The sequence below is a fragment of the Fibroporia radiculosa genome (genome assembly GCF_000313525.1).
Source record: "Fibroporia radiculosa TFFH 294 genomic supercontigs, scaffold342, whole genome shotgun sequence".
NCBI classification, from domain to species: Eukaryota; Fungi; Basidiomycota; class Agaricomycetes; order Polyporales; family Fibroporiaceae; genus Fibroporia; species Fibroporia radiculosa.
The window spans coordinates 1-19624 of NW_012133545.1; the positions used below are offsets into that span (position 1 = coordinate 1).

The window sequence follows — 19624 nt, forward strand, 5'->3', positions numbered from 1 at the left end:
TCTGTCCATCCGTTCTAGCTGCCAGTTTCTGACAACTTGGAATCAGCTGATTGTGCCGTAACTCTCCTTAGTCGCTTCTCCCAACATTCGCAGGCGAGGAGCCCGCGATCGGCATCAATGACCGCTGGAGATGTCTTTTCCAAACCCTCATCGTGCTAGTGTCGTCACTGTCAACACTGGCGCGCCTTTTTCATGGACATGGTCGATAGTGGCCATGGAGCTCAAATTTCATAATACTGTCGAACTGATCTCGCATGCACGGCACAGAGCGTGTGCTCACCATGATGTGCTCCAGTGTGTACGTCTGTCTTTCCCTAAGTCATCTTACCAATCGCTGACTCGAAGCCGGCGTGCTCGTGAATCCATGGCGACCTACCCTGAAACATTCCTTCCATGTACGGCAGTGACAGCGAAGCAACTCTTATCATGAAGGCATGCATTGAACACTCAGGGTTGCCTCCTGTACTTCCATGTATTGTGAACGTACTCGGAGCCGTCATTGGTCGTGGATTATATAAATTATGAGCGAAAATTGTGGAGCTGAGCCAAGGCCTTCCTCATCACCGTCATTTGTGTCCCCGTCATGGAGTTTGGTCCATTGTTGTATGCACTGTTATCAGTCACTCTTTTATATTTCATTATCTCCTTGCCGAGTGGGCTATACAGACAAAAAGTGCGTATTTTCGGTATAGCTGCAAGGACGTGCTGAGTTAGACTCTTTCGATAGCTGCGCCATATACCGACTGTGGGCGGGCCGTCTCTGCCTATTATCTCATACTATGGTGCTTTCAGGTTCCTTTTTCATGCGCGAGAAATCATGCAGGAGGGATATGCAAAAGTGCGTGGCGTATTTTATCATCCCTATCATCCGACACACAAGAATGTTTGCTGACACTTTCTATGGCAGTACAAAGGCGGCATATTCAAATTTTCTGAGCTGGGGCACTGGCGTGTGATTGTGACTGGACCTAAGCTTGTCGACGAGTTTCGCAGGGCTCCAGAAAGCGTTCTGTCCAGCTCAGAAGCCCTAAGAGAGGTTAATATGCTGACGTCTCGTGTCTTTTCGTAAGGGTCTAATTACGTGCGCGAATGCAGATGATCGGATTGGACTATACACTTGGATTAGGCATGATCCACGATCCCTACCATGTGCAGGTGATTCGTTCTCGGCTCAAAGGCGATCTCGGTTCCAGCTTCCACGAAGTTCGGGATGAAATTGTTGCATCATTGAATGACGAGCTTCGTTCTGGCAGCGACGGTATGAATCTAGTTTTGCTTCACAGGATGCTATCATCTCAGATTGCTTTGATTTACTTGTGCGCTTTCAGGAAACTGGTCTCGTGTTCCTGTGATGAAGATGGCCTACGAGGTAGTGTGCAGGGCAAGCAACCGACTGTTTATCGGTTTACCGATATGTACGCCTTATCACCTTGACCGCCTGTTGGATAAAATTGACGTCCACCCACTGATAGGCAGGGATCCTGACTACTGTGCCCTTAACAAGTCATTCGCACGCGACATAACCGCATGTGCGAAAGTGTTCAGAATTACCCCCAAATTTCTCAAACCGTGTGTATCGTGTCGTATTATTGCATATGCTGAGCGCTGACTTTCATTCAATTGCACGTACTCGTGATACAGTGTTGTCGCACGTTTATTGCCGGATGTATCGAAAGGTATCGATCGTGGAGTTAGACACCTTGAGCCTATAATCTCAAAACGACTTCGAATGCTGGAGGATCTGGGGGATGAATGGACGGATCGGCCGGTATGTGAACCGAAGTGAACTCATCGACAAATTACTCATGATTATCCACCACAGAACGACATGCTCCAGTGGCTGATCGAAGCGGCACGGGGAGAGGAACGCACTGTCCGTGCACTAGTCATTCGTGTCCTTGCAGTCAATCTTGCGGCCCTTCATACGACGGCGGTGGTATGTCACCATATTGCTCCCTTGAGCGCACTGGAGCTAATTGACTGCCACCATGAATGTCTTTAGAGCCTCACTATGGCTCTGTTCTACTTGGCAGCGTTTCCTCAGTACATTGGACCTCTGCGGGATGAAGTCGAGAACGTCGTCCGAGAGCATGGATGGACCAAAGCTGGATTGGATCAAATGAACATGGTTGATAGTTTCCTCAGGGAAGTGATGAGAGCTTCGGGAATGAGCACCGGTAATTTGGACGGCATACTGCTCGGATAGCGTTTTGACCAGTATACACACAGGGACCATGTCGAGAATAGCTTTAAAGGACTACACGTTCTCGGACGGTACCTTCATTCCTGCAGGCACGCATCTCATGACACCTAGCGGACCAATCTTTGCCGACGACACAGTCTATCCGGGTGCATCGGAATTCAATCCATGGCGCTTCTCGGAGATGGGCGACCAAGGCGATCATGTCAAATTGGTGAACACCAACGTGAATTTCCTGTCCTTTGGCCACGGGGGTCATGCATGGTGCGACATCGCATTTTACAACAATGTATCCGCTGATTATGAATCTTTTGTGTTGGTGTGCTGCATTTAGCCCGGGACGCTTCTTCGCATCGATCAAAATGAAGATGGTACTTGCGCACATTGTGATGAATTACGATGTGAAAATGGAGCGGGAAGGCGTCATCCCCCGTTCGACCAGAATAGGCCATATATGCGTGCCGAGCACAAGGGCGGAAATGTTGTTTCAGCAGAGATCACCGCATTCTAGGGCATGATGCGGTGATTGTACGTATGATATCCACCTAGCTGGATGTTACACTCTTTAGAAGCTCGGTGTTACCTTAGATGTCGCGGTAGAAATTATTTCGGAAGTTATCTTACGTACAGTACGGTCCATCACGGTCCAAGTACTTCATCAGCTGGGGTTCATTAACCACATACATGAATGCATCTTAGTTGAACTTGTAGCGAGTGTCGGTTTGCTGCATATGGTGGCTACGGCTGTATGAGCAAGTATTCATTACTCACCTTCGACATGTTCGATACAAACCTTGTTCTACAGAAGTAAACATATGAAAATAGTCAACATCATGGTTCAAGTTGGTTAACAAACGCAATGACATCAATCAACTATACTCACACTTCGCATAAAGCGATTAAGATCTTACACTCAGCTCTGGAAAACATCGAGCTTGGACGCTCGGTAGAACTGTTCATGGTTATGCAATCATGTAATGTTCCATGCCCAAGGAGAGAGTGGGTATATATATACAGTAACTTGTATGGGAAAGCAAACATCGCACAATACATACACTAAGATATAAATCATCTTCACTTCAGATCCGATGCGTGAACGCCAAGAGGAAGCATGGTTGGGTCCCTGACGGCAGCCTTCTCCCACGCGGTTGTTCCCATCTAATAAAGTCAAAATCAAGAGAGCAGTAAGTATCAACTAGAAAGGAACAATACAGTAGGACTGACGTGTTCATACGCCTCTCCTACCGGAATCAGATTCATATGGTCAGGGACAATTCCATGATTCTATGGGGGAAATGTGAACAGAAGGGCGGTGAACGGATCAAGGTGACTATTACCAGAGAAACTTCGTCCAAACCCCGGCAGGTCAATCGCAAATCAGCCGGGACTTGCGACGGCAAGATTAGAATGTGTACGGGAGGAGCAAAAGGTCTTAGTGGCGCGACCATCTCCGACATTTTCTATGATTAGAATTGCTCAGAGGTAATACCAACAACGACAGTTTGATAGATTGACATACAACAGCTGCGTCAAGGGCCAGTCGAATATCTCGTCTCTTTCCCCGTGCGTCGCTCCCAACAAGAACGAAGAACTCCCAGACGCAGTCGATGATGTGAACCATGGCGTGTATTGCACTGTGAGTTATGAACGACGGGACAGAAATTATCTACCCAGCAGATCACATGCTAGTCAGCGTGATTATATAGCCACAATAACAAACACATACCGTATCTTCCGTCTTCTGTGTAGTCACACACCAAATTCTTGTGATCATGCTTTCAGGGGACAGACTGGGTCTCCACTTCCAATAATCTGCCCTGGCATAATCCCCATCACCGAGTATCATCCAGAACATCTCGTCTCCGTCGTTCTCTCCCTCCTTCAGCTCTATGACAGTAGACGATGGGACGGTGATGGTCGCGACATACTCGCGTGCAACGGCACGTTCGGATTCTGAAGAGCCAACCCCATGCCAAATGTACAAGGTGTCAAGAAGGGAGAGGCAGTAGCTAAAAGCGGAACAGAGATTCTTGATGCTCTATGTCGATCGACGGCGTCAGCCGATCAGATCTTTTTGGGTCGGGTTGGGGACAAGATGACTTACCAAATCTAGCTCGTCGACGAAGACCGTTCGGCCAATTGAGCGTACGATGTGCATGGCAGTGTTCTCGGCCGACCAATGCGCACGTGAGCCCTGCTTCGTGTGAGCATCTCGTGTTCAGGAAATAAAACACGACATGCAACTTCTCACCTGGCGCGTGATAATGCGGCCGCCGAGCACAGCGGCCAAGTTCTCAGGTTCGCAGTACTGATGCACCGTGATCTACACGTCACAAAAATCGCAATCAGCCAAACGCAATATTTGAACAATAAACTATTAGGATTAGACATACCAGAGCGGTGCCATAACGCCTTGCCAATTCGCCAAGCTTCCTCTCCTCCCTCTCGCCCATATTACTCCGCCTCCCGCGCCAACCCCACACCGTTGTGTCCACAAGCCCTGTTGTACGCGACTTCGCCCGGTAGACAATAGCAAGAACCTCAGTGTCGTAGAAGACATGCAAGTATTGAGAAACCGAACTCGCGGTGCTGCCAGTAATGCACATGACATCCACAGATATCGTCTGTACGTCGGCGCTGGAGATAACGGACTCGTGCGAGGAAGTCAGAAGCTCAGAGATATCGACTGGGGGAGGGGAGTCGTTAGAATGATCTAAATAGCAACGATCAGAGTCAGGGATAGATTCCTTGCGTCAATGGGAACCACCAACCAATATATATAAATTCCGCCTTAGCAACTGCAGCAGTCGGTTGTCCGCCGCCGATATCCTGGGATGAGGTGATAGGCGAAACAAAAGTAGGCTTTACATTATCAGATACCGCGACCGGGATGGCACTCCGCGCTAATGTCCCCGAAGGGGACGACGGGGGCGTTCTCTCCTCTTCAAGGGGAGGCATCACAAAAGCAGAATATTTATCATAGCTAGACTTTCGCTTGTCCACCGGTGAACTATCCGGTCGCACAGGGTCATTCTTCGGTTCCCAATTTGCCAACAAAGTCTTCACGTCCGGTCTGGGGTAATCCTCATCCGTCGCTTTGTCCCGTTCATCTGTAGGCTTGGGAAGGCTAGTCCGCACGGGTGATGCATCTATCGGAGAAGGCTCGCGCCCGCTCTGCTCTTGGAACGCCTGAGCCACGTCCATAACAGTTGCCCTATTTCCGGTGCTCGGGATGCGGACATGGCGAACAGGTGATGCGGAGGCCTTGTCCCTCGCGAGAGCAGGAGATGTGGGGGACGGCGTCAGGCCGCGATTTGCGCTTCTTCCTTCTGCACCAGAGTCGTCAGCAGAGGCAGCAGGTGGTATAAGCACATTGGGGAGCCACGATGATTTCTCCAGAACAAGTGGTGTGAAATCGTCGTCGAAGCCATGTTTCAACGGGGACGCCGGTTTCGCGCTCAATGCAGGCTTGTCACCAGAACAAGGTACTGACGAAGTAGGAAAACGGACGAGGGTCTCTGGGACTTCAGCAGTCGTAATGAGTTCCGATAGCGACACAATCTCCATGTGCGGAACGTGCACTCTGTCTCCATTCGCAGAGGAACTCGTGTTAGTCTGAGACCTCTTGACCGAGTCCGGTGCAGTCTTTTGCTTCCGTGGTTTCTTCGCTCTGTCCTTGGTGAGCTGACAAGACACAAGACACGAATCAGCGCGAATTCAGAGTGAATTTGCAAGAGGCGGCAATACACCATCTCACAAGAATATATAACAGCACTGTCACCAAAGTGGACCTACATGACTGAGCGGCCTGCCTGCTGCCGCGGTCGTCGCAACTGAAGAACTCCTGCTTCTACTCCTACTCCTGGCGCGTACCCGCATCCCAAGCTCATCAACATCTCCCGACGGCGACGTGGCGCGACTGCGCGGAGGTGGCGACGCTGTTGGAGGCCGATCGCCTGTCTTGATCGGCTTAATATATGAGATCATTGTCTTCGACGAGCCAAGGCCGGGTGTGCGGCGACCATCCTTGCCGACATCACTGCCCGCCGATGATCGTGCGTCTGCTTGTTGCATGGAGGGCAACGATGCGACAGACTTGAGTGACCGGCCAGTATAATCCGGCTTTACCAATCTCGGTGGCGTAAATTCGGGCGTTGAGACAGTTGGGTCGACTGTGCGCGACTTACGCATGGCAACGGGCTTCGGTGAGATAATGGGTGGGGATGGACTCGGGCTTCCCGGCGAGCTATTCTGCCATCGGTCCAAGACAGATGGTTGCTTCTTGCTTCCAGAATCCCTCTTGTCGGGCAAGGGAGGCGTGCTGGGTGATTCGGCGGAAAACTGGCCACTAGCTTGAACCATACTCTTCACAAAGCCACGTCCCTGTAAGCGACTGATACTGGGCGTTGGATCCTTTGCCGGAGGCGGACGCAAAAATGCGAACGATGGATTCGGAGAAGTTGCGAGTTGCGGGCCAAGAGAGTGTCGCGGTGAGGGCTGAACGGGGCGTGAAAGGGACGACATAGTGACCGATGTCTTGGACGATGATGAAGGTGTCGGAGAAGGGGGAGGAGGACTTGACAGAGAGGATTGTATGAGAGGGCTTGGTGAGACCGAAACAGGTGGCGGCATACGTAGATTCATCGAAGCCTGGCGATCCAAACCGGGGGTAGTAGGCCGAAGGTTCGACGATAGAGAGGGAGCCTTTGAATAATCATCAATGGACGCCTTTGGTGTAGTGAATGTAGTGCTCTTCGTGGGTACAACGCCGGTAGGCGTGCTTATAGTGCGCTTTCGTGCCGTCTCCGAGATACCCGTCTGTTGGGTAACGATGGTTTCCCGTTCAACCTTCTGCAAATAAGCTTTGGCAACCGACGGTGTGCTCTGCCTGCGATCTCGCCCTGTGACATGGTTCGCAACAGAAACCAGTTTCTCTCGGTCATCTTGGACAGGTGTCGAAGAGGTCGAAATTGGTCCTCTGTTTGCGTCATAATGCGGCGTGCTCAGTGTGCGGTCTCGTCCAATAGTGTGAGTCGAAACAGAAGTCGGTTTGTTCTTTTCCTGTGGAAGTGGCGTCGACGATGCAGAAGAGACTCCTCTGCCTGCTAGACCAGGCATTGCAACTCCTCCACGGCCAAATATAGGATGAGGCGCAGTTACATGAGTACGCTGCTCAAACTGAGTAGGGTCGTGCGCATCTTGCTGAGGCGCATGTTTGGTTAGTCGAGGGCCAGTCGCGCGTCCACCAATAAAGGCTGCCAAGGACACTGGTGTTGCGGGGGCACCTGCACGAGGGGGCGTCGCTGTTGTCGTCGATCGTATCTCGCCAGTAAGCTTCCGCAAAGCGTCGACCTGATTCTGTTGCCTGTCCAAGCCCATTCTGTTTGACTCATTTACTTCGTCGGACTTCAATGCTTGACCGTACTCAGTATTGGCTGGAAGAACCAGCATAATGTCAGATGCGATAGGTGTCAAGAATAAGTCACACATACCAAGATCGACAGCCGTGCTTTGTCCTGCGCTCCTCCGGAGGCGAGCAAGCCTGGACGCTTGGATCTCCTGTTCTAGCCGCTTATGCTCTTCCTCCTCATCTTCATCCACCTGTCTTTGCAACGCTTTGATCTTATGTGTCCACTCAGCCAACCCTGCCTCCGGTCTGGAGGGGAAGTCTAGAGTACGTCTGCGAGCTGCACTTGGTGGGCGATCCATATTGGAAGACATTTGGTCAATGCATAAAGGCCGCTGCACCTGGAGGAGCACACAGTGGAGCTGTAGGCTGTATTATCGAAACGCCGAAAGTCGAGCTGATTTGGTGCGTGCCGCAGCAGGGTCGTTAGCGTGATCAACGTAGCCTAGGCGTGAAACGGGAGACCAAAAGACAAGAGCCGTTGTTTGGAGTACAGAGGCAAGCTTTGTAGGGGTAAGTAAGCACCGAATACGCCCTTGAGAAACGGCTGTCGGTGGGCTAAATCAATGGACGTAGAATTCGGCACAAGCCATCCGCGTGCTTACACGAATTTCTTATCCATTTTAGAACTCAGCAATACGCTAATACAACTGCGATAAATAGTGGTAACGTCTCAGGTTGAAGCAAGCCCGCAGCCTGAAAAATCGCTTGCCGCCTCCAACGCCTCATATTCGTTCGTGAAAGACACTCTTGTAGTGCCCACGTCTAACCGTGGTGTATACCGATACAAGGAGATGCAGCACGAATTCGAATACAGCTAAAGACTCACACAGAGTTGGAGTGGCCAAAGTCGGGTCGGGGTGAAATGGGGAGGAGTGGAATGAATTCATATGTCGAGCCCGCGCACTATTACCATCGCAGGACCGTGCACGCTGTATATGCGATCAAAATTGACGTATAAAAACCGAACACTCTGACTTCCACCAATCTCAGAAGCTCATTGACATGCGTGTGGCAGTTGCAGTTGCGCTAATGATGAGCGAGCGGCAGGATTACAAACTTGATATCTACGTCACAAGTCAATGATGTTCCTGGTGTCCGTGCGCGTCGTGCGCGTCATGGCCGTGGCCGTGGCCTTCCCAAGGATGTCTCAATCCCTGTGGGAAATAAGTAAATCGAGGCATATAAATTGAATAGTAACTGACCAGCAACTTAGCACCATCTTTGCTGCAACGGAGTTAGCCACATTGAAACAACCCGAAATCAAACGTACCGGGCGCGGTAAAAGATCCAAAACCACATAGTGGCACCTAACGCGGTGGCCAAGAATTTATGCTTATAACCAGGAAGGTGCGGGTGGAAACCTGGAGCTGTTGTACAAAATAAATTAGCTGAGAACATCCCGTGCTGTCAGAAGAAGTGAACTCACCGTAAGGTCCAGCCATGGTGGAAGGAGACGGAGGTATATGTTTGGCTTTATTTTGGCTTATGGTACCGTGCTTTCGTCCCAAAAAGGAAAGCAATTGCCCGTCAAGCGCTTATATCCTTCAATTTCCGCAACTTGTGCGAGCTCTGCTTGTGCCCGCGAGTTCACATAACGCGCTCTTCATCCGTGGCAGCGATGCCAAAAGACAAGACAGTGACTGAACACACCCCTGCACCCGTCGTAACTTTTCACGCGCCCGAGAACCGGACGTTTCAAAGGGTATTCAGAGGTGCGCACGGATGTGTTATTTCGTAACCGAGTGTTAAATTCACTACGCGTGAAGATCAATCTCTCGATGAACTCAAGGACTCTGTGAGGCAGAAACTCGGTCTGTCGAACACCGCGGTAGTCAACCTGGTACGCGTTCAGGATGAAAGTGTAATCGACCTAGAAGATGGTGAGGACGCGACTTGCATGGAAGGAACACATGATATTCGATGATCAGGGGTGCGCCGTTGCTTCAATACTATCGATATGGATCATTGGCATCTGAGGCCATCAGGCAGGGGAGGACTGAAAATAAAGACGGTGATATATGAGTTCTGCCGCACGGCGCACCTCTGATAATATCGACATTCGCCTTCCCCATATCCGCGCTAGTCTCTTGCTGATCACCCTGTAGATGAGGACTTCGAGGCACTGCGTGCAATCGCACGGCCTAACAATCCAGTCAACATTCGTGTGACGCTAGAATTGCCGAACGAAATTCTTGCAGACCTCACAGCTCATGCAACACGGGAATCAAACACCGTTTCTGTAAGTATTGCATGCATACCTTCTTCTGCACGCTAATTTTCGAGCAGCAAGAATCTCCTGCAAGGAAGAAACGAACATCTGTTTTTCCGTCTTCTGCAGGCCAAGATCCTGTACCGAATGCTGAGATGCAAAGGGAGACCACGTCCGAAGCTGAAATAACTACGCAATCTGTAGTGAGGCAGGCTAATGTCTCTGATATCCCTGTAAGATTGCCTTGAAATTGTACCACTTATATTCTAACATTCACCAGGTCGTGACACCCGCAAGAAAACGGAAGCGATCTTCTATTTTCCCATCCGTTAGAGGCAATTTACGGCAAGAAAATTCAGAGACGTCCGAAGCGATAACATCCGAGGCTGCAACAATCATTCCCATGCCATCTACTGCCTTTGCCGATACCCAGCAGACTACTCTCGCGTCTAGCAACACTAGTGAGCCTCCCATCAAGAAGCACAAGAAAGACAAGGGTATTTCGAAGACTTTCGCTTCTACCCCATCGAGTATCCGGACTGATAATGACGTTTCGGAAGAGTCTCTATCTCGTGCGTTGAACGTGCCCAACGCAGCCGTGACCTGACTTAGTAGCTTGCTCTACAGGTGGGCGGACCGCGATCGTTAAATCTAAGGGGGCTGAGCAATTGTTGATGGCGCCAGGTCCTGAGAAGGCCAAAGATACTGTCTTGACTTCGAAGAAGGCTAAAAAGCGAAAACGACAGCAAAGCACTGATACTCACGAACCTAGTACTCCCAGGTCTGAGTCGGAGCTCCCTCTTGAGACACCTACACCCGCTGCTGACCAGTCGCGCGTCCAGAAGGCTTCCACTTCTCGGTTTTCCGCGCCAGCGCCCGTCATTCCCTCCATACCTAATGAGAAGAAAGGCAGATCGGATTCTGAACGGCAGAGTCGAAACAATCTTGCTATAGGTCCCTCTGGATTGTCGTCGACGCCGACCGGGAAAGATGCGTCTGCGCAATCTACTCTCAGTGATACACCAGAGAAACCGAAGCGGAAAAAGGCCAAACATGAGGTTCGCCGCGCGTCTGACACGTCGAATGCTTCTTACGTGAAAGACCAGACCCTATCCCTCATTTCAGATCCGGACCGGGCCAGACAGAAGAAGAAAAAGACGAAGAAAAAGGCTCCAGAGCCTGAGGAGTCTGCTGGTCCGAGCGGAACTCAAACACAAGACAACGACGGCAAAGGTGGAGCTGAGACTGCAAAGATGGGTGGACGGCCAAGTAAAGTTCTTAGCAAGCTGCCCGAATATGATTCTCCTCAACCTAATGGGGACTCTGCTAGCCTGTCTCCAGTAAAGCCGTCCGTTTCGAAAACGCCGAAGAAAGCGAGAGAGAAGAAAGAGCACAAGCTACAGAATGAGAGCGTTGAAGGTCGCCAGACTGCAGAGACGTCCGCCAGCACCTCATCGTCGAACCCATCAACGGAAGTAGCTGCTGAGCCTGTCAAAGTGAGAAGGAAAAAATCGAGCATAGCTTTGGTTGCGAAACCGGCTGAGGAACAGGGGCAAGGTAGTTCTCTGGCTACTTGGTATAATCTAGAATCACGTTAAGCTTATTTTTTATGTTCAGATGCATCGGAGATGACACGAGAAGAGAGGTTCGCATACATCAAGGCCGCTGCTGATACCGTGTTGGCGAACTTGATCCCAGTTGACCCTTCTGTCCAGTCAGAAGCGGCACGTAAAGCATTGTCTGAAAAGAGTCCAGAGAAAAAAGCACGCCGGCTACGTGAGAAGCCCGGGAAGTCGAAGCTCAGTTCCTCATGGGTTCCGGAGAATTCTGTGGGTGGCGACGAACCACGGGGTAGCGCGTCTCCTGTAGTGGAGGCGGCGGCACCGTTGTCGACCTCGGCTGTGGTAGCTGAAATAGCAAAGAGCAAAGGCAAGAAACAGAAGGCGAGCAGGTTGAGTGTGAATAGCAAAGTCGTTCCAAGCCACCCGGTTGGCCAGGCCGGTCCTCTTTCTACTCCATCATCACCTCAGCCATCCGTCACAAATATGGTGGCCAGCGCGGCACTTACTACTGTGTCTCAAGCGCTTTCGTCTCGTCCAGAGACCATCCTCCCGAAGATCCCGTCAACCCCACGACTTCCCGCAGGGTCAGAGATCTCGGAAGTCCTAGTTGAGAGCCGGGATGAAGGGAGCAGCAGTGACGGCTCGACTAGCGATTCGGAAGACGAGAGAGCGACGCCGATCGGAACCGCTAGCTTTTCGTCGACCAGCATCAACGGTATCGATGTGGATGCTTTGCTGCGCGGACCCGTTCCCAAACTGAGTGTTCTGGCGAACTTGCCCTCGGAGAGTAGTAGTGACGATGAAGATGACAAGGACGATGTTGACGCTGAGGACTTGGAGGGCGAGGAGGAGAGATTGGACAAGGACTATCGCCGCTTATCGCAGAAGTTTGGACGGGCTGGATCATCCTCCGATGAAGCGGAGCAAAATGGTGTCGAAATAGTGCTGTCAACAGGCATGGATATTGACCCTCAAGAGCCGGCCGTTGAACAGGCAAGTTTCAATGTTGGTGCGAGAGAGTATGGCTGACGGAGTTCACCTGTTGTATAAAGGTTGCTGAGGAACCTACCAGCGTTCAGTCTACAGGTGAGGAGGTCAGCGAGGGGACTTCACCGAAGGTAACTCCCGAGGTTGAAGAGCAAACTCCATATACGCCAGTGGAGAATGAAACGGAGACGCCTGCCTCGGTTCCCCAACCTGAGCCCAATCCCTCATCATCCTCACAACCGCTTGCAGATGTGGATGAGGCCGAAAGACAGCGACAACCTACTGCAGAGTTGGAAATCAGTGCAGAGCGCAGTACTGCTCGTGAAGGTACCGAGAACCTGGATGCGGCAGTCGAGCCTCAGACATCCTTAGCCGCTGTCCCGTCGTCTTTGGAGACAAGTGACCTGATAGAAGAACAGACCGATTCGACCGTTGTCCCAGAAGCCGACCTCAATGCGTCGTTCGACAGCAACCCTATGATCGGGGATGAGCTGGAGATGCATGAGGATGACGAGCCTATCGAGCTTGCAGATGATTCCCGCTCTCGAGACAGCCCTATAGACGAAGACGACCCCGTAGAGACAGACACAACTCCCTCGCCCACAGCACAGAGTACGCCTCCGCCGCTCAGTATGCCAAAGCCAGGAACTGCGAAGCGCATGAAAGATCGAAACGGTAAAGTTCCGGGGGGGGAGAGCGATCTCCCAGTACTCGCATCTATGCTTTTTGACGCACGAGCACAGTCCACCCCTATGCCAGCCGGCAAGACGAGCTCTCAGCCTGCGGGCAGCGATCAAGTGAAGCAGACCCGACGGTCGGCGCGCAAGACCCAATCAATCACGTCGATGATACCGCCACCGCTCCCGGAGACTAAGCGTAGGGGACGTCCTTCCGGGACTGAGAAACCACTATCTGCGTTGACGCCCCCTCTGCCTCCTCCGGCTGCTACGGACGCTAAGGCGGCCGCTGAACCAAAACGTCGAGGCCGCCCACCTCTTCCCGCGGAAGAGAAGGAGAGGAGAGCAGCGGAGAAGAAAGCGGAAAGAGACCGGGTAGCCGCAGAGAAGAAGATGAAACGGGAGGCGGAGAAAGCGGAGAAAGCGGAGAAAGCGCGCGTCCAAGCGGAGAAGGGCTCAGCCAAGAAAAAAGGACCAGTGGCGCCCAAGTCAACGCCTTCATCTGGCGCTAGTAAGAATATCGATGCTGGTGTGGACGCTGGGGTGGACTTGACTATCGTGGACACACCTAAAACAATGCAGACATCGGAGACCCCCCTGCGGCCGACAGCGTGGACGGTTTTAGCGCAAGAGTCGTCCATGGTGGAGCCCGAATTGTCCATGGTTGACGAGCTGCGTTCCAGCAGTCCTGAGCATGGGGCTTTCTCTCCGGCACAAGCACCATTGAAAGTCGTCACCCCCTCCGCGGAGAAGCCAAGTCCTGAGCGAAAGGTCCCCTCAAATGGTAATCAAGAACAAGACGCAGATCTGGTGCTGGAAGCGGAATCGCGAGCAGAATCCGAGCCTTTATTCTTACCTGGCACTCAGATCCAACTCGTTGACTCACGCTCGCCAGCTGCCATACGAGATGTGTCTCCCGCGCGGTCCTCTTCTAGTAAGAATGACTCAGAGGAAGAGGATATTGCCGCGCCGAAAGCAGCCGCCCGACCCCGTACCAAGGGCTGGATGATGAACTCTGCGCCCTTCCCCCGCCTATCGGATATCGCGAGCCAGCAACTCTTCACGCCACGCCAGGAACTTACCCAGACACCCGCTGCAAGTCAGAAGACTGAGACAAAAGTGATACACCGACACGATGAGATCGAGGACGACGATGATGATGACGAGTCGGAGGAGTCGGGGTCGGGGTCGGGGTCGGATTCGGATGCGAAGTCGCACATTCCGCGCGAGCGACGGGCGGGTGCAGGCGTGAAGAAGAAATCACTTGGTATGTTGTCTCTCTACACGGGGTGAAACAATCGATACCGGATTATTTGATGAGATGGAACGAAACAGCTTGCCATTTGGCAGCGAGCGACGTGCATTGTCCATTCCGGAGATTGCTGCTGCTATACGATATACTACAATTTGGTTTAATCATGCTGTCTTTCTGCTTTGATATTCGAAGATTTGCTTTGTGCGGCTATCAAACTAGCAGCGACTGAGGCTCGAGGGAGATAAGTTAGTGATATCAGGTTTGCTGTATCCTGGTTGTTGTATCCTGGTCATATACTGTGTCCTTGCGGATCTGCACAGTCGCGCCTTTCGGGCGGGACACGTGAGAATTAGTGTAGGTATGCCGTCGGCGCTAAGTCAGGGCGGCCGGGGTGGGTCCGGCGGTGGCTTTGGGTGGTGAGTTCAAGTTTTCCTTGTCACTGTCATCTTTCATATCTTTATTACCTCTGCTCTTCCCTCTCTCGCGCCCTTTTCAACACTTCCACGACCACCTCAACATGCCCGCAACTCGTTCGCGCCAGTCTTCGCGTCAAGCACATCAATCTCACTTCAAAGCCACCACACCCAGCAGCCCCCCTGACCCTGACCCTGACCTCATCGTGATATCTTCCGACGACGAGGCTTCCACAGGGACAAAAAGACACCCCAAAACCAAATCACGGAAGGCTGAAAAACGGAAACAACGCACGTCTATTCCCTCATCCGTGGAGATTGTCGAAATATCTTCCGATGATAGCGTCTCCTCAATAAAGCATGAGACATCGACTAGCACAATCAAGTCGCTGCAAAAGCAACTGAATGAAGCCAAGAAGGTGAGCCCCAGTGACTGGAAGACTGTCTTGTGGCGCTCACCAAGTTGGGCGCCTCCAGGAAGTACAGCGTCTGAAGGCTGTACAACCCTCATCGTTGGAGGACCACATCAGCTGTGAAATATGTACGCTCAAATTGTGGACTCCTTATGTGTAAGTCTTCCTCTATCTTTACTCCAGAATGCGCTCATCTCGCTCAATGTCATAGTCTTCCCTGCGGACACTCTTTCTGCCAAACATGCTTGCAAGATTGGTTCAATACGACCCTCGCGCAACATATGACTAGCCATCCGGACTACAATCAACCAGCTCTCGCGCCGTATCGCACAGCGCTCCAGAATCCAGGCCTACCTCAACAGACTCGCTTGCAGATTCAAATGCACATTACACAACTCGAATCCAGGCAGCCCCGACCGCAATACACGTGTCCAACATGTCGATCCCTCGTAAAGACCAAACCTGTCGAGGTGTATGCACTCAAGCATTTAGTCCGAACCATCGCTGGCTCGATGGGCGAGACCAGCCCGAAGAAGCCGGCGTCATCTCGGGGAAGAACGGCGTCAGCGAGACCCGACGACGGTCTCTGGGATGGTTTTTTTCCTCGAACGTCTTAAATGAAGTGGGAGATGATGGCCGGCTTGTCTCAACTAACATATTCAAGCGGAGCTTCCTCAGCGTCGCATAATGGTTCGTAGTTCCAAGGTTGTATTCATATACCCAAGGACTGCACGTCTCGATATTTGGTTGCCCCTTCAGATGCCTATTGGTCTGCTTCATGACTATTGTAGTTGTGTCTTTCATCCTTCTATCATATTGTTCGCATCTCCCAATTTGAAAAGATGTCAGCTCTTATACTGTCCGGTGACAGATTGGATTGTGTTACATATTGATACACCACCTGTGCTAGTACTCCTAGGTATGCTTTTTAGCGATTTTGAGTCTTCGCCGTGACCTGATTCAAAGCGATTCATTCTCCAATATGACCGGTATGTAGGGGTTCTTCTTTAGCATTCGGTCTATCTATACCCGAAGTGGTTTTAGGTACAAGGAGCCAAATCAACATTGCACGTTGTTGGAATGTGTGCAACACACTTTAATACTCAGGCGACCAGGAGGGATTGCCCTTAATGGCTCCCTCGGCCTGTTCTGACTACCCGCAGATGACCAATTGATCAAGCCTGGCCCAGGCTTTGACTCGTGCTGTAACACTAACAAAGTAATAAATGATTCATGACAGTCCACCCCCTCCAATGACAATCTATGGAAGTCCTTCAATTTGATCCAGCGCCGAACAAAGACAAACGTGCTCTGCCAGACGCTCCATGGACAAGGCGGTCGTCCTATCCCCGTCCCTCCCGAATACCTAAAGCCGCTCGAGCAGTAGGAATGTTACGTTTGACAGGCCTGCGCATGTTACGATTTGAATTTCACCATTCGGGTGCTAGAACTACTCAATCTTCCTCGCAACGCTGTAGATAAAGGGTCATGAGAATGACATGATTTTTGAAATCTAATCAAACATCTACTCGACAGGTGCAGCGTTCATCGCGTGGGTACCATCATTTCTTCCCTCAACAATGAACATCATGCATGTATACATTCGCATAAAATTGCGAGGGCAAGGATGCAGCGACTGTGTTCATCTCCTCTGGATTAGTGCGTCTCATTCATCATGAGCGACCATGCGCGTCCTTCCTTCCCGATGCTCCCCTATCTCACACTTCAGCATGCTTTCCTCGCTGCACTCATTGTTCTTCGGCCACGCTGGCCATTCAGATTAGGCGCGTTCACAGCATACGGATTTTCTCTTATGTACGCTCTCCGATGCTCTACTGGAAATTCCTTCCGAGATCATACTCTCGGCTGCATATTGCTGGGACATTTCTTCACCGCCATTCACTTGATCTGGATTACAAATCCAATCAAGGAATTTATGCATGAACGAGATCGCATCGCACCAGAACGGCTCCCATTTGACCGTCGAGCATTATGGGCACTGTGCATCTTTAATAATCCCCGCGGAGTCGGATGGAACTATCAGGTATGCATGTTGAACGGTACGTGACAACTTCGAACTCAATCTCAATTTTCCCGGAGCAGCTTAGCAATATCCCCTCGCGGCCGAGTGAACCCCGTTGGACCTTCGTGCGCGAACGGCTGAAAAGCGCGTTCCGGTGGTTTTTGCTCGTCGATCTCATGCAGTTGGTCGAGCGGACGTTCCCACAGAGGGGTGCAGACTTCGCATCGCTCAGTCTTCACGGATGCACACAGCGTTGTTGCACAATCGGAGCAATTGCTATGCAATATTACTTGCTCGCCGCGGGGTCTGTTGCCCTTGGATGGTTTTCGCCGTCCGATTGGCCAGACGTTTACGGTCGGCTGTCTGACGCATACACTCTCCGGCGATTTTGGGGGTAAGCTGAGCGCTCTATTTCTAACAGTCTAGTATTAACCAGGCTGTCAATATGACAGGCGCACCTACCATCAATTTATGCGTAGGGTATGGGGGTTTCGTTTTCTCGCCGACTGATACGACACTGACCTGTTCCGTGCTAGTATTTGGGATCGCTTGGGAAAGTGGCCTGCCGCCTCTTTAACTTGCAGTCTGGATCATGGGCTTCCTCGTATCTCCAGTTGTACGTTGCCTTCGCCATCTCTGGTCTTATACACTGTGGCGGAGACTTCATGGCGAACCCTGCGTTATTTGGAGCGTCATTTCCATTTTATATCTCTCAGGCGATAGCAATCACCTTCGAAGATGTAGCCATAGGCGTTGCAAAGCGAACGCAAATCAGATGGTCGGAACTCTTTGCACGCCGTGTTGGCTACGCGTGGGTTCTCATCTCACAGGTCGTCTTGTCGACGTTGTATCTTAACTGGTTGATGAGAGCGGGGTTGGCGGCCAGGGACAGGATGTCATTCTCGTTGATCGATGCGCTTGGTTCTATTGCAAGCACCGGTCTATCTTCATCTTCATTTTATACACCTCTGGCTTAATCTGTACCACCGCCTTTTGTCTCTTTGGTACGATTTGAACAGCATCCAGCTCTCGAGAAATGTAGTGAATGTTTCCACCTGATGTAAGTGTTACAATTACACCACTTGTATTCGCAATACGCGTTAAGTGTGGACTCGAAGTCGGCGTGTTCTTCAGTTTGCGTCCATACAACGTTTTTGCTTATTTAGACGATCACAGCCGTTAAGAACACCCGCAAGCGAAGTAGTTAATCTTCGGCTGCTACCAAATGGACCCAGCGCTCCAGCAATGCCCGTTGTTGCTAATTTTGAAGACGATGAAAATGTGAGATATCCAATGGCAAACCGAATAGCAACTTGCGCAAGTTTCTATCTAGGTCCGATAAGGCGGATCATCACGCTGGAAATCGATTGCGCAATGCATGATGCCATGAATCTGCGCCTTGCCACCGCCCATACAAACCAGATGAAGCTTCCCTGGTCATAGAACCGATTACAGTCCGCGAACGTATCTAACCTCGCTGGGAAAGGCGGCTTGTCGCTTCCTTCATTTGCAGCGTCGCTTGCTCGCTTCATCTTATCTTCAACTTTACGTAGGATACATTATCATTATATCATGAATGTCTGGGGCCTGTCGCCTGAGGTCTGCAGTCGCAGCAAAGCCGTACGTATACACTGCATTCATACAAAACGTCAATTTCAAGACGGCGGTCATGCCATCTGAGATGGCAATTTCTTGCGAACCAGTATCTCAGCTTTCCTGCTCGGCACACAGACGTGGCCTATCATGATAGGGGTGGGTATAACACCTTCCTGCTCCATCTTCACATCATAGGTTGCCACAATGTGCGCCAGTATGATCTTCATTTCGGACACTGCGAAGAACCGGCCAGGGCTATATGAAAACAATCCAGAGATGACCTCGATCGTCAGCGCACGTGTATCATGTATACCATTGAGTGAGAGTCGTACCATGCATGATATCCGTGACCGAAGCTAAGAAAATTTAGATTGGTATTCACCAACTTTACGTGCTCGCCCTGGTTCCGCATGTCGGAGAAGCGCCATGGATTGAATTCGACTGCGTTCGGATACACTGTATCATCTGTGTAAATTGCACTAGTAGGTGCCATGAGATAAGTGCCCGCAGGAACGAAGGTGCCGTCCGAGAAGGTGTAATCCTTTACCGCCTTTCTGGACATGGTGCCTGTTCATGATCAGAGTTGATGAAGTCGTTGAATATGGAAATACAATGCATACCAGTGGTCATCCCCGAGGCTCTCATCACCTCTCTGAGGAAGCTGTCAACCTTGTGCATCTCGTCTAGTGCGGCTTTAGTCCAGCCGTGTTCTCGAACCACCCTATCGACCTCATCTCGGAGGTGATCCATATATTGAGGATATGCCGCTAGGTAGAAAAGGGTCATTGTAAGGGTCTGAACGGGAGCCAGAGTCAATACGCGCAAGACAAAGGCTGCGAAGGACTTACTAATGAGGTCGTATGAAGAGATGCGAGATTC

The 19624-nt window shown here is 51.1% G+C and overlaps 7 protein-coding genes across 7 annotated transcripts; 4 read left to right on the plus strand and 3 right to left on the minus strand.

Moving 5' to 3' along the window:
• Positions 1–583: 583 nt before the first annotated feature.
• Positions 584–2718, plus strand: FIBRA_08450 (uncharacterized protein; the record flags this gene model as incomplete). The annotated part of the gene is made up of 11 exons (XM_012330099.1): positions 584–673; positions 728–838; positions 908–1036; positions 1096–1258; positions 1329–1415; positions 1473–1569; positions 1642–1768; positions 1823–1936; positions 2003–2177; positions 2230–2464; positions 2535–2718. The coding sequence occupies 11 exons, from the start codon at positions 584–586 to the stop codon at positions 2716–2718; spliced, it is 1512 nt and encodes a 503-aa protein (XP_012185489.1).
• A 556-nt stretch (positions 2719–3274) lies between these two features.
• FIBRA_08451 (uncharacterized protein) lies at positions 3275–7909 on the minus strand (the record flags this gene model as incomplete). The annotated part of the gene is made up of 11 exons (XM_012330100.1): positions 3275–3358; positions 3425–3484; positions 3538–3660; positions 3720–3866; positions 3927–4238; positions 4305–4394; positions 4452–4523; positions 4594–4913; positions 4972–5884; positions 6074–7635; positions 7693–7909. The coding sequence occupies 11 exons, from the start codon at positions 7907–7909 to the stop codon at positions 3275–3277; spliced, it is 3900 nt and encodes a 1299-aa protein (XP_012185490.1).
• Positions 7910–8686: 777 nt separating this feature from the next.
• Positions 8687–9052, minus strand: FIBRA_08452 (uncharacterized protein; the record flags this gene model as incomplete). Its single annotated transcript, XM_012330101.1, has 4 exons — positions 8687–8764; positions 8813–8834; positions 8881–8977; positions 9037–9052. The coding sequence occupies 4 exons, from the start codon at positions 9050–9052 to the stop codon at positions 8687–8689; spliced, it is 213 nt and encodes a 70-aa protein (XP_012185491.1).
• A 176-nt stretch (positions 9053–9228) lies between these two features.
• FIBRA_08453 (uncharacterized protein) lies at positions 9229–14338 on the plus strand (the record flags this gene model as incomplete). The annotated part of the gene is made up of 8 exons (XM_012330102.1): positions 9229–9322; positions 9377–9490; positions 9716–9849; positions 9897–10052; positions 10100–10391; positions 10447–11376; positions 11437–12400; positions 12454–14338. 8 exons carry the CDS (start codon positions 9229–9231, stop codon positions 14336–14338), a joined length of 4569 nt encoding a protein of 1522 aa, XP_012185492.1.
• A 479-nt stretch (positions 14339–14817) lies between these two features.
• On the plus strand, positions 14818–15743 carry FIBRA_08454 (uncharacterized protein; the record flags this gene model as incomplete). Its single annotated transcript, XM_012330103.1, has 3 exons — positions 14818–15132; positions 15191–15282; positions 15338–15743. 3 exons carry the CDS (start codon positions 14818–14820, stop codon positions 15741–15743), a joined length of 813 nt encoding a protein of 270 aa, XP_012185493.1.
• A 1058-nt stretch (positions 15744–16801) lies between these two features.
• FIBRA_08455 (uncharacterized protein) lies at positions 16802–18126 on the plus strand (the record flags this gene model as incomplete). The annotated part of the gene is made up of 4 exons (XM_012330104.1): positions 16802–17170; positions 17230–17543; positions 17602–17629; positions 17686–18126. The coding sequence occupies 4 exons, from the start codon at positions 16802–16804 to the stop codon at positions 18124–18126; spliced, it is 1152 nt and encodes a 383-aa protein (XP_012185494.1).
• Positions 18127–18816: 690 nt separating this feature from the next.
• Positions 18817–19531, minus strand: FIBRA_08456 (uncharacterized protein; the record flags this gene model as incomplete). Its single annotated transcript, XM_012330105.1, has 3 exons — positions 18817–19000; positions 19078–19312; positions 19366–19531. 3 exons carry the CDS (start codon positions 19529–19531, stop codon positions 18817–18819), a joined length of 585 nt encoding a protein of 194 aa, XP_012185495.1.
• Positions 19532–19624: the final 93 nt, after the last annotated feature.